The 13,259-nt window shown below is 47.2% G+C and overlaps 1 protein-coding gene across 2 annotated transcripts in view; it reads left to right on the top strand.

Annotated features, from left to right (window-relative positions):
* The window catches only part of STAT2 (signal transducer and activator of transcription 2), a 180,978-nt gene that overhangs the window by 90,615 nt on the left and 77,104 nt on the right, over window positions 1-13,259 (top strand). For both annotated transcript variants that reach the window (XM_075337007.1, XM_075337005.1), the window contains exon 11: window positions 6,514-6,573. In XM_075337007.1, coding sequence (XP_075193122.1) covers window positions 6,514-6,573 — 60 coding nt within the window. The remainder of the gene's footprint in view (window positions 1-6,513; window positions 6,574-13,259) is intronic.

Genomic DNA, 13,259 nt, shown 5'->3' with positions numbered 1-13,259 from the left:
GCCGGAGCCTCTGCTAAGGGTGGCCCAGGGAGAACCACCTGTTAACACTATCCAGGTGACAGGGACGGAGTTTGCATTTTTTACTGAAAGACATTCTGAGACTATGGCTAATATATTAGAAGCCTTGCAGTCCAGGCCGGCATCTCAAGCCAGGGGCACTGTGGAATCATTGCCCCCTGGTCCCCCTCAGTTGGAACAGCAATGTCCTCCCGGGGTGTCTCATGGATCCCAGGGTGAGGTCTCTGACACGGACCGCAGCCCCAGACCGATTAAGCGAGCTCGCTATGATATCCCCTCGACATCATCACAATGTTCAGGGTCTCAGCGAGGGGACTCTCTGTATGATGAAGCGGAGGTAGCTGATCAGGATTCTGATCCTGAAGCCGCTCTCAACCTTGATACTCCTGATGGGGACGCCATAGTGAATGATCTTATTGCGTCCATCAATGAAATGTTGGATATTTCTCCCTCAGCTCCTCCAGTGGAGGAGTCAGCCTCTCAGCAGGAGAAATTCCGTTTCAGGTTTCCCAAGCGTACAAAGAGTATGTTTCTGGACCACTCTGACTTCAGAGAGGCAGTCCAGAAACACCGAGCTTGTCCAGATAAGCGTTTTTCCAAGCGCCTTAAGGATACACGTTACCCTTTCCCCCCTGACGTGGTCAAGGGCTGGACTCAGTGTCCCAAGGTGGATCCTCCAATCTCCAGACTTGCGGCTAGATCCATAGTTGCAGTGGAAGATGGAGCTTCACTCAAGGATGCCACTGACAGACAGATGGAGCTCTGGTTGAAATCCATCTATGAAGCTATCGGCGCGTCTTTTGCTCCAGCATTCGCAGCCGTATGGGCACTCCAAGCTATCTCAGCTGGTCAGGCGCAAATTGACGCACTCACACGTACGTCTGCGCCGCAGGTGGCGTCCATAACCTCTCAAACGTCGGCATTTGCGTCCTACGCTATTAATGCTGTCCTGGACTCTGCGAGCCGTACGGCGGTTGCAGCCGACAATTAGGTGGCAATACGCAGGGCCTTGTGGCTGCGGGAATGGAAGGCAGATTTGGCTTCCAAAAAGTGCTTAACTGGATTGCCATTTTCTGGCGACCGTTTGTTTGGTGAGAGATTGGATGAAATCATCAAACAATCCAAGGGAAAGGAAACATCCTTACCCCAGGCCAAACCAAAAACACCCCAACAGAGGAGGGGACAGTCGAGGTTTCGGTCCTTTCGGAGTGCGGGCAGGTCCCAATTCTCCTCGTCCAAAAGGCCGCAGAAGGATCAGAGGAACTCCGACGCATGGCGGTCTAAATCACGCCCTAAAAAGACCGCCGGAGGTGCCGCTACTAAGGCGGCTTCCTCATGACTTACGGCCTCCTCACACCGCATCCTCGGTCGGTGGCAGGCTCTCCCGCTTTTGCGACACCTGGCTGCCACAAGTAAAAGACCGTTGGGTGAGAGACATTTTGTCTCACGGTTACAGGATAGAGTTCAGCTCTCGTCCTCCGACTCGATTCTTCAGAACATCTCCGCCTCCCGAGCGAGCCGAGGCTCTTCTGCAGGCGGTGGGCATTCTGAAGGCAGAAGGAGTGGTGGTCCCGGTTCCTCTTCAGCAACAGGGTCACGGTTTCTACTCCAACCTGTTTGTGGTTCCAAAGAAGGACGGGTCCTTCCGTCCTGTTTTGGACCTAAAACTGCTCAACAAACACGTAAGGACCAGGCGGTTCCGGATGGAATCCCTCCGCTCCGTCATCGCCTCAATGTCCCAAGGAGATTTTCTAGCATCGATCGATATCAAGGATGCTTATCTCCACGTACCAATTGCTCCAGAGCATCAGCGCTTCTTGCGCTTCGCCATAGGAGACGAACACCTTCAGTTCGCGGCACTGCCGTTCGGCCTGGCGACAGCCCCAAGGGTTTTCACCAAGGTCATGGCTACAGTAGTTGCGGTCCTCCACTCTCAGGGTCACTCAGTGATACCTTACTTAGACGATCTGCTGGTTTAGGCACCCTCTCAAGAGGCATGCCAACACAGCCTCAACGTTACTCTGGAGATTCTCCAGAGTTTCGGGTGGATCATCAATTTTCCAAAGTCAAATCTGACACCGGTCCAATCGCTGACATATCTTGGCATGGAGTTTCATACTCTTCCAGCGATAGTGAAGCTTCCGCTGGACAAACAGCGTTCACTACAGACAGGGGTGCAATCTCTCCTTCAAGGTCGGTCACACCCCTTGAGGCGCCTCATGCACTTCCTGGGGAAGATGGTGGCAGCAATGGAAGCAGTCCCTTTCGCGCAGTTTCACCTGCGTCCACTTCAATGGGACATCCTACGCAAGTGGGACAGGATGCCGACGTCCCTAGACAGGAACGTCTCCCTCTCTCAGGCAACCAAAGCTTCCCTTCGGTGGTGGCTTCTTCCCACCTCATTATCGAAGGGGAAATCCTTCCTACCCCCATCCTGGGCGGTGGTCACGACGGACGCGAGTCTGTCAGGGTGGGGAGCGGTTTTTCTCCACCACAGGGCTCAGGGTATGTGGACTCAGCAAGAGTCCTCACTTCAGATCAATGTTCTGGAGATCAGGGCAGTGTATCTTGCCCTAAAAGCGTTCCAGCAGTGGCTGGAAGGCAAGCAGATCCGAATTCAGTCGGACAACTCCACAGCGGTGGCTTACATCAACCACCAAGGTGGGACACGCAGTCGGCAAGCCTTCCAGGAAGTCCGGCGGATTCTGCTGTGGGTGGAAGCCACAGCATCCACCATATCCGCAGTTCACATCCCGGGCGTAGAAAACTGGGAAGCAGACTTTCTCAGTCGCCAGGGCATGGACGCAGGGGAATGGTCCCTTCACCCGGACGTGTTTCAGGAGATCTGTTGCCGCTGGGGGATGCCGGACGTCGACCTAATGGCGTCACGGCACAACAACAAGGTCCCAACATTCATGGCTCGATCTCAAGATCACAGAGCTCTGGCGGCAGACGCCTTAGTTCAGGATTGGTCGCAGTTTCGGCTTCCTTATGTGTTTCCTCCTCTGGCACTGTTGCCCAGAGTGTTACGCAAGATCAGGGCCGACTGCCGCCGCGTCATACTCGTCGCTCCAGACTGGCCGAGGAGGTCGTGGTACCCGGATCTGTGGCATCTCACGGTCGGCCAACCGTGGGCACTGCCAGACCGACCAGATTTGCTGTCTCAAGGGCCGTTTTTCCATCTGAATTCTGCGGCCCTCAACCTGACTGTGTGGCCATTGAGTCCTGGATCCTAGCGTCTTCAGGATTATCTCAAGAGGTCTTTGCCACTATGAGACAGGCTAGGAAACCAACGTCCGCCAAGATCTACCCGGAATTCCTCCCTAAGGTGGTATTCCATTTTCATCTCAATCAGGACATCTCCTTACCCTCGTTTTGTCCTCATCCAGTTCACCAATGTGAAAAGGATTTGCACTTGTTAGATCTGGTGAGAGCACTCAGACTCTACATTTCTCGTACGGCGCCCCTGCGCCGCTCGGATGCACTCTTTGTCCTTGTCGCTGGCCAGCGTAAAGGGACACAAGCTTCCAAGTCAACCCTGGCTCGGGGGCTCAAGGAACCAATTCTCGAAGCTTACCGTTCCTCGGGGCTTCCGGTTCCCTCAGGACTGAAGGCCCATTCTACCAGGGCCGTGGGAGCGTCCTGGGCCTTGCGACACCAGGCTACGGCTCAGCAGGTGTGTCAGGCGGCTACCTGGTCGAGCCTGCACACTTTCACGAAACACTATCAGGTGCATACCTATGCTTCGGCAGATGCCAGCCTAGGTAGACGAGTCCTTCAGGCGGCAGTTGCCCACCTGTAGGACGGAGCCGTTACGGCTCTATTATGAGGTATTATTTACCCACCCAGGGACTGCTTGTGGACGTCCCAATTGTCTGGGTCTCCCAATAAGGAGCGACAAAGAAGAAGGGAATTTTGTTTACTTACCGTAAATTCCTTTTCTTCTAGCTCCAATTGGGAGACCCAGCACCCGCCCCTGTTTTTGTATACACATGTTGTTCATGTTAAATGGTTTCAGTTCTCCGATATTCCTTCGGATTGAATTTACTTTAAACCAGTTTATAATTTTTTCCTCCTTCGGGCTTTTGCACCAAAACTGATGAGCCCGTGGCAGCACGGGGGGTGTATAGGCTGAAGGGGAGGGGCTTTACACTTTTAGTGTAATACTTTGTGTGGCCTCCGGAGGCATAGCTATACACCCCAATTGTCTGGGTCTCCCAATTGGAGCTAGAAGAAAAGGAATTTACGGTAAGTAAACAAAATTCCCTTCTTTATATGGGCCATTGTAACTCTGCTACATTAGGCAAACAACGTGCCTGATACTGGTGATCGGTGCCACGTGTGGAGATGAAGCCAATTGCCTGGGCACTTCTCCGGTAACCACTATATTGCTTGTACTGATTGCTCTCGGCTCCTTTCTCTAGTTTGCATCTCTGATCACTTCTAGTGTTTTGGGCATGCACAGTGCTAAAAAAATAGATCCATTAACCAATGACAGTCCAATATATTCCTCTCATAGACATCAATGTTTTAAAAAAAAAAAAAAAGATCTTCTTTGCTGGATGAAATTGACTTTTTTTCAGACAATCAAAATGTTGTGCACACTACGTTTATGTATTCTACAAAAATAAGATAGCAGACGGAAAGTAGGGAAATGGAAGACATGTTGCAAGATGGTGGTCGAGTTCCTACCCCTGAAGACACCAAATGTGTTCTTAAATATATACATATGTGATAAGATATAAAGTGTATAGTGGAAGGTATTGTAATGTATAAGATGTAGCAGAGTAGAGAATGTTACTATGTAGAGGGGTAGCAGTATTGAAGATGTAATGTATAGTATGTGTATTGGTATAAGGTGTAATGTTATGTAGTATAATGCTTAATAAGGTATTATTAGTGTTATATGTATGCAGCTGAAAAGTTAAATCTGCCCGGTGACAGACAGGTGACAGTTGGGATTCTAGGATTAGCCAATAGCGAAAGAGCTACTGCTGAGGGAGAGAAACGGTTGCTGTGGAAACGTCAGTTAGGGCCCAGCCTGTGACAGGAGCAGACCTCAGGTCTGAGGAGCAGCAGAGCCGCATGATGTGGGTGTCCTGAAGAGAGGGAAACCATTACATAGAATAGTGTGACCGAGGAAAAGAGGGAACAACTGAGAAAGAGAAGGAGATTACCATGTCACAGAGTGAACTAGTGGAGTCGGGTCAGTGCACTGACAGAAGGAACGAGTGACAGAGAGAGACGGGTCCTGGTGCAAGACACAGCAGGACAAGGAATGAAGTGAGTGTCTTAAGGGAGTGTTCCTGAGGCGTCTTCAGTAGCTTATAGCTCAGTCCAGCCATATTGGCGATACCCCTCTAGGAGACGTGGAACTGCTTGAGGAGGAGAATGACTACAAGGACTGTGATGTGGCACTAGGCTGGGAAGTGAAAGGAAGAAAAGGACTAATGGAGGTTGGAACAACTAAAGTGAAGAATGTGCTTAATGATCCTCTGTGATATTGAAATGTGCAAGAAGATTTGTGTCCGCCATCTTATGTACGTTGTTGATACAAAGTTAATGTTCAGTAAAATTATATTTTTCATGAACTTGTGGTCTCCCTCAATGAGCTGTACCATCTGGTCCTGGCCGGCCAAAACAACCAGCAACATGCGACCTGCTAATGCATATAGCCTCCGGAGTGAACCACCACACACCCAGCCAGGACCTCCATTTTCATGTAGCGTGCCGGGGCGCGGAAGACTATCGCCTCACCCACGACTACCACCCCGCGCCACGTTACATTGTTATGGCAAAACTGATCCAAAAGATGAATTGATTACTGAACAGAACCTTACTAGTAGTCCATTGACTTTTGGTCTCTGGTTACAATGTTTTCAGCCTACACTGGTCGCCCTGAAATGGATTAATATGACAGCGCTGTATATAAATTCTGGTTGGCTGACCTCTTACATTAAATGATAGCTATAAGTTTAACAAAGTTTTGATCATTGGGGGTACTCTGGTTTCTGAGACCCCAGCCGAAAACTAAAAGGAAGGGCTAGAAGCACTGACCTGCGGCCTTTTGTTTGGTTTTGATCAGCTATCATTGAAGAGGGGAGCACAAATTTTATAGTAGGAGTGTAGACTTTTTATCAATCTGTAAATTGCTAAAACAAAGGGGCAAAAGCTTCAAAACAAGCGATTGGTAGGAGTCTTCGCACCTGAACCCCAATGATCAAAAAGTGATGATGTCTCGATCTTCAGCACATGACTGCTCTAGGCCCGTGATTGGTTATAACTGTCACATGACCACAATGAGACATCCATCTCCACCGAGAGCACCAGAGTGTAGCCAATGCTGAAACCAGGGGGGTTCAACCAGTGGAGTATAGCATCATTTATTATTTTACAGCATGAACGCCTGTTGGGAATTTTTATTTATCCCTGACAAACCTCTTTAAGTAGCTGATATATGGAACTGTATGAATTGTTCCTTGCTCTTGCTCCTAGGTTCCTTGTGAATTTACCAGAACTCGGACACAACATGAAGGTCACTTATAAAATAGATGGGTATGTAGCTTCCGAAACCGCAGACCTCGGTATTTTCTTGCTGTTTGTTCCTCTACAGGTATTGATAAAAGCCCTAGTTACTCTTGTTATTTTTATTGAATGTCAATGGAAAAGCTTTTTCACCTAGAATGTTAAATAATTGGTAAATATGACCCCCATGTCATTCTACTGCATGAAAATTGTGTCTAGCTGCTTTGCAATTATTACTGTTTTAGTTTCCATGTATTTATCAAAATTGACAGCAGGAAATTTCCTCCTGAATAATATATACAGTGGAAAAGGGAAAAGGGGAAAGTGAATCGCTGCTGGACAATAAGGCAGATTTGTCCTTCCAGAATTTTGGAAAAGTAGACATTATAGTCTCTATTAAAGGGAAGGTGTCGTCCCAAAAAAAAAAAAAAATTCAGTAACTGAAAAAATGTAAAGTATCAATGATTTAATGTTTTGTTTAAATATTATTTGTTTTTAATTGAGCAAAATATAAAAAAAAATAAAGTTTGATATTTTCCACTGTTAAACACTAGGTGGAGCAGCTGCTGAAATCCTACAAAAATCCTACTGTAGAGCGAGCTCACATTACAGCTGCAGTAAAGTGGGCGGAGTCTGCTCTCCTGTGTATGATGTCACCTCCCCCTCTGGGTGTTCCAAAGGATAACAGAGAATGAAATGTAGGGACACATTGCAGAGCCATTTTGCTGGTGACCAGAAATGTATAAAGTGTCACCAAGGACAGCAGGAGTATCACACAGGATAGAATTCGATACACAGCTCAGCAGACAGTATCACACAGGATAGGATTAGATACATAGGACAAGATTAGATACACAGCTCAGCAGAGGGTATCACACAGGATAGGATTAGATACACAGCTCTGCAGACAGTATCACACAGGATAGGATTAGATACACAGCTCTGGAGACAGTATCACACAGGATAGGATTAGATACACGGCTCAGCAGACACTATCACACAGGACATGATTAGATACAAGGCTCAGCAGATAGTATCACACAGGATAGGATTAGATACACAGGACAGGATTAGATACACAGCTCAGCAGAGGGTATCACACAGGAGAGGAATAGATACACAGCTCAGCAGGCAGTATCACATAGGAGAGGATTAGATACACAGCTCAGCAGAGGGTATCACACAGGATAGGATTAGATACACGGCTCATCAGGCAGTATCACATAGGATAGGATTAGATACTGTCTGCTGAGTTGCTGTATCACACAGGATAGGATTAGATACAGCTCAGCAGGCAGTATCAACCAGGCTAGGATTAGATACATGGCTCAGCAGACAGTATCACATAGGAGAGTATTAGATACACAGCTCAGCAAAGGGTATCACACAGGATAGGATTAGATACATGGCTCAGCAGACAGTATCACACAGGGTAGGACTAGATACTATCTGCTGAGTTGCTGTATCACACAGGATAGGATTAGATACAGCTCAGCAGGCAGTATCACATAGGAGAGGATTAGATACACAGCTCAGCAGGCAGTATCACATAGGAGAGGATGAGATACACAGCTCAGCAGAGGGTATCACACAGGATAGGATTAGATACATGGCTCAGCAGACAGTATCACACAGGGTAGGATTAGATACTGTCTGCTGAGTTGCTGTATTACACAGGATAGGATTAGATACAGCTCAGCAGGCAGTAGCACACAGGCTAGGATTAGATACATGGCTCAGCAGGCAGTATCACATAAGAGATGATTAGATACACAGCTCAGCAAGCAGTATCACATAGGAGAGGATTAGATACACAGCTCAGCAAATAGTATCAAACAGGATAGGTATAAATACAGCAACTCAGCAGGCAATATCACACAGGATAGAATTAGATACTGTCTGCTGAGTTGCTGTATCACACAGGAGAGGATTAGATACACGGCTCAGCAGACAGTATCACATAGGACAAAATTAGAGGGGGAGCGGGTGGGTGTCAGTGGAGACAGTAGCAGCGGCAGCGGGGGGAGGGGCGCCGGTACTCACATGCTTTGCATACAGGCACACAAACAAACACACAGCTCTGCTACATGGACGCCGGCGGTGGGGGGGAGAGCGGAGGTGGGGGAAGGGGGTGTCATTGGAGATGGTAATCCACTGCTGCACGCCGCTCCAGCTGTCGGTAATGTTACTGTTCTAGGATCTGTTAGGATGGTACTGCTTGCTCTTTCAGATCCTGGCTGTAGGGGAAAAATGCAGTTCAGCCAAAAGCGTGGGCTATGGAAAAAAGGCTGCAGAACACACCCACGGCTGTGAATTGGGCAGCCCACATAGGCGTTACCATTTCAGTTGTAATAGAACTAAAGGGGTCGGAATCCGACTACTCTCCCCTATGCCTATGAGGTGCTGTAAATTGAGCCTGCACTGTCGTGCTAAAACTTGGAATGTAAAATGGCAGCCCCCATTGTCCGCTTTCCAGCATTATAACAACTGAAAGACATCTTTATTTAAAGCCAGATAACATAACTGCATTTTATGTTACAAGTAATCATTGTTTGATTATATAAATCCGCGACACCTTGCCTTTAAGGATGTCTCCTCGGTTTTCCTTTTGTCAGGTTTATAAAACTCCATTAGAATCAGATTCCTTCAATTACAGCAGCTGTACCTTGTGATAGCCTTAAGAGTCTGTGCGCACTGGGAAATTTGCTTTTCTTAAGAAAAAACTGCACCCTCTGGCAGAATTCCGCACCCACGGTTTTTCCGCAGGTTGGTCCATGTTGTTTTTTAACCATTATCTATGGCAAAAACTGTAGGTACCTGCGGAAAAGAAGTGACATGCTGCTTCTTTTTTGCTGCAGAAAAAAAACGCAGTGTGCGCACAGTATTTTGGTTTTTCCATAGATTTTGCTGGGGAAGGACTGCAGAAAGGTTATGAACAAAAACCATACCTTTTCTGCAGCAAAAGCCGCGGCAGTTCCACAGCAAAAAACGCAGTGTGCACAGGGCCTAAAGTGGTTAACCGATACATAAAATACCTCGTGTAAATATCAATTTTTCAGACCTAACTTTTGTAAAAAAAAAAAATAATTTAAATTCCTTTTTCCCCAATATACGATTCTCTATATCTGTGATGTTTTGTTGAGGGGCTTCTAATAGGGACATCTCAGGAGGATGGCCTAACAGTCACTTCTCCACAGATTCTATTATTCCCCCTCTGAAACTGGATGTCATCTGGGGCGGCATTGCAGTCTTCCAAGATATCATATTTGAGTAAAGATAAGAAAAAAAACAGATATAGACATTAGCTGTAGAGGAAAACTCAACGGAGTTGTAACGGGGGCAGGGGGCGCCTCAGGGGGTGTAGTCGGGTCCCCTCGCCTTGTGGGCCGCAGGCTGACCCCCGGCCCGGCTGTCACTAGTAAGACAGGTGTGTTGTTGGGGCAGAGTGTGGATGCATGGGGCCCATTCATGACAGCGTTCTTTCTGTGCTCTCCAGCTCCTTCTTCACTGTCAGGAAAGAGACAATTGCAGGCAGCGGGTAAACCAAACACCGTTTTATTTAACAAAGCTTCCATCTTTCTGTTTGCAGCAGGCTTACTTTAGTATGTTACAAGTTACAAGTCCTTTTCTACGAAAACGGTTTCCTTTTTCTCTACGGGCACTTTCCTTTGCCTGCAGGGGACATACGTTAACCCCCTAGTAGCTGCGCTCTAACCCGGATTTACTGTAGGGCAGATCCAGCACACACTACCGGCTCTGGATAAGTTCTCACCTCTCTACTTCTTTGTCAGGGCACTAACCTTCGCCTGCAGGGGCCACTTGTTATCCCCCTGATAGCTGCACTCCACTCTAGTACACACCACCGGCTCCGGACTAGTCCCAACTCTTCCACCGTTTCTCATGGGTTTCCTCTGCTTTCTAGCCAAGAGTACTCACTCAGGCTGACTGCCTCGTCTCACTCCCACACTCTGCCCAGTCACCTCAGACCGAGCTTGCTCGCCTCTCACATCTCACTGCACACTGGACTCTGCATTCAGAACCCTTCCTTCCCCACCTAGGCTGCCCTGCCCCTTCCTTCCCTGCCACTGTTACCAGGGGAACCACTGCTCTACACTGGCACCTAGTGGGGAAACAGTTTATGACAGGTAACATTTTACCATCAACATTTACAATTTGCCACCATACTACTGTGGCGTCTTCAGGGGGGAAAAACCGCTCCTTCACTACCAGGGGTCCGACTACCCCTTACAGAGTTTTCAAATAAAGTAAATTGTGTGCAGGGCTTAGAAAAGCATAGAATTTTGTGTATAAATATTTATTGGACAACCCCTTAAGTTCTCAAGGGACTTAAAATGGAACTGCACCTTCAACAATATTTGTATAAATATTGTACAGGTATTTTTAAGAAACTTTGTAATATATTTTATAAGAAAAATCGGCTTCTTCTGACGCTTATTCTCACCCTACCTCCTGATCTTACCATCTGCTGTGAAAAAGCAGCTCAGACAAGTTAGGTCAATGTGGTGTCTTGTTACACAACCGATTATATTCTATGGAGAAAGGGGGAAGTGAGGAGCACGGGAAAGAAACAGGCAGAGGAAGCAATTCAAACATTGAGGTGAGCTTTCTAACATTAAAGGGAACCTGTCACCACTCTTTTGGCCTATAAGCTGCGGCCAACACCACCGGGCTCTTATATACAGCATTCTAACATTCTAAGAGCCCAGGCCGGGGGTATAACATAAAAAACACTTTATAATACTTACCTAACGGTCGCGCTGTGGGCCTTATGGGCGTCTCCGTTGTCCGGAGGCGGCGCCTCCTCTTTCAGCCATCTTCGTCCTCTTTCTGAAGCCTGGGTGCATGACGTGGCTACGTTGTACACACTCACCGGTCCTGCGCAGGCGCACTACAATACTTTAATCTGCCCTGCTCATAGCAGATAAAGGTGCGCCTGCTCAAGACCTGAATTCCGGCGAGTGTGTATGACGTCGGACCCGTCATGCACAGCGGCTAGAGAAGAAGGAGAACGAAGATGGCCAAAAGAGGCGGGCCGGCACCGAACAACGGAGACGCCCATAAGGCCCACAGCACGACCGTTAGGTAAGTATTATAAAGTATTTTTGTGTTATACCCCTGGCCTGGGCTCTTATATACAGCATGTTAGAATGCTGTATATAAGAGCCCAGTGGTGGTGGCCGCAGCTTATAGGCCAAAAAAGTGGTGACAGGTTCCCTTTAACTACCTCACCTCTGTGCTGATTTACATCCTGACACCTGAGCTCTGCTGTATGATTCCCTACTTGCTGCTACAGCTGGTCTCCATGCTAACGAATGAAGAGCAGGAATCCCTCCTCTTGTACTGTTCTGTGTCTAGCAGAGATCATAGCAGCAGATCTCCTTTACCAAGCTTCTAAAGAATTAGAAACAGGGGAAATGCAGGATAGAATTGGCCAGATATATTGTTATTCTTCCAGTTCACACACTGGGCAGCTTATTCTGAAACGTTACTGGAAAGTATTGTTACCCTTTAAATTTATCACAAGATTTCTAACAGAAACTGCTAGATTACTAAATAGATGTCTTGTACCTGATAAGGATGCCACATGTATTTTGATTATCCATATCAAAATATCTATATAATCTTGTGTTAGTTTAATTAAATCTCATTCCACCCAGCCTGACTGACAGCTCGTCAGTGTCCCTCCTGGTGCTAAGATCTCACACTGCTCAGTACAAGCTGCAGCTTTTTGCCTCCTTGGGCAGAGAATCAGTACACTTGGACTCATGAATAGTGATGGGTGGACCCAGACTGTAAAAGTCCAGATCCGCACGGTTTCAAACTTACCCGAGTACTGGACCAGGCCCGGGATTCCGGTTGTTGATCCGTCAACTTGGGAAATAAAAAAAAAAATAAAGGAAAAATAAAGAGGCTCCGGAGTGGCTCTACACTGCTCCTGCGGCCTCTCCACTTCCTGGGCCCACTCATTATTGCCTGTCCACATGCACTGCTTTCCCCGCCCACCGGCCATGCTAACGTCTGTGATTGGTTGCAGTCAGATGTGCCCCAGGCTGTGTGACAGTGTCTGCCTGCAACCAATCACAGACCCTGTTTCTGGGTCTATATCGTACAGTAAAAATTAATAAATATTTGGTGTAGGGTCCCCCCATATTATGATACCCAGCACAGATAAAGCCTACTGCTACAGGGTGCAGCCCCCAGCCGTGTGCTTATGGTTACAATATTTTTATTATTACATATTAGAACATTTATATATTACATTAGTTTAGTGGAACAAAGTAGAAACATTAGACAATTTCTTTGTAAACCGTTCAAACATTTGCGTTTTTTGTTTGAGGGGAGGTAAGCCGGGGAGGGAAGGTGGAAGGAGAGATCTTTATTGGGGAAACCGGGAAAAGAAAGGTGAAATGGCCATTTCAGCCGTGTGCTTATGTTGGCTGTGCATCAATATACGAGGAACCACAAGCAGACAATGTCTTTGTGTGGAATGGTTATAAATCTGTATAAAGGATTATGAAGTTGAATGTGTTTGATTACTCACTAAAATGGGATTGTCTAGGTCTCCCCAAAAAAATATTGCTTACCGGAGAAATCCACTACTGCTGCTACTTTCTCATTATCTCCCACACAGTTTTAGGTAATGTTCCAACAGGAGTGACGTGCCTTACTGGAATAATTCTAATGCAATTGCTGCA

The sequence above is a fragment of the Anomaloglossus baeobatrachus genome, chromosome 2 (assembly GCF_048569485.1).
Source record: "Anomaloglossus baeobatrachus isolate aAnoBae1 chromosome 2, aAnoBae1.hap1, whole genome shotgun sequence".
In the NCBI taxonomy this organism is placed as follows: domain Eukaryota; kingdom Metazoa; phylum Chordata; class Amphibia; order Anura; family Aromobatidae; genus Anomaloglossus; species Anomaloglossus baeobatrachus.
The sequence above is the reverse complement of the archived record's forward strand: the minus strand, read 5'-3'. Positions and strand labels throughout refer to the sequence as shown.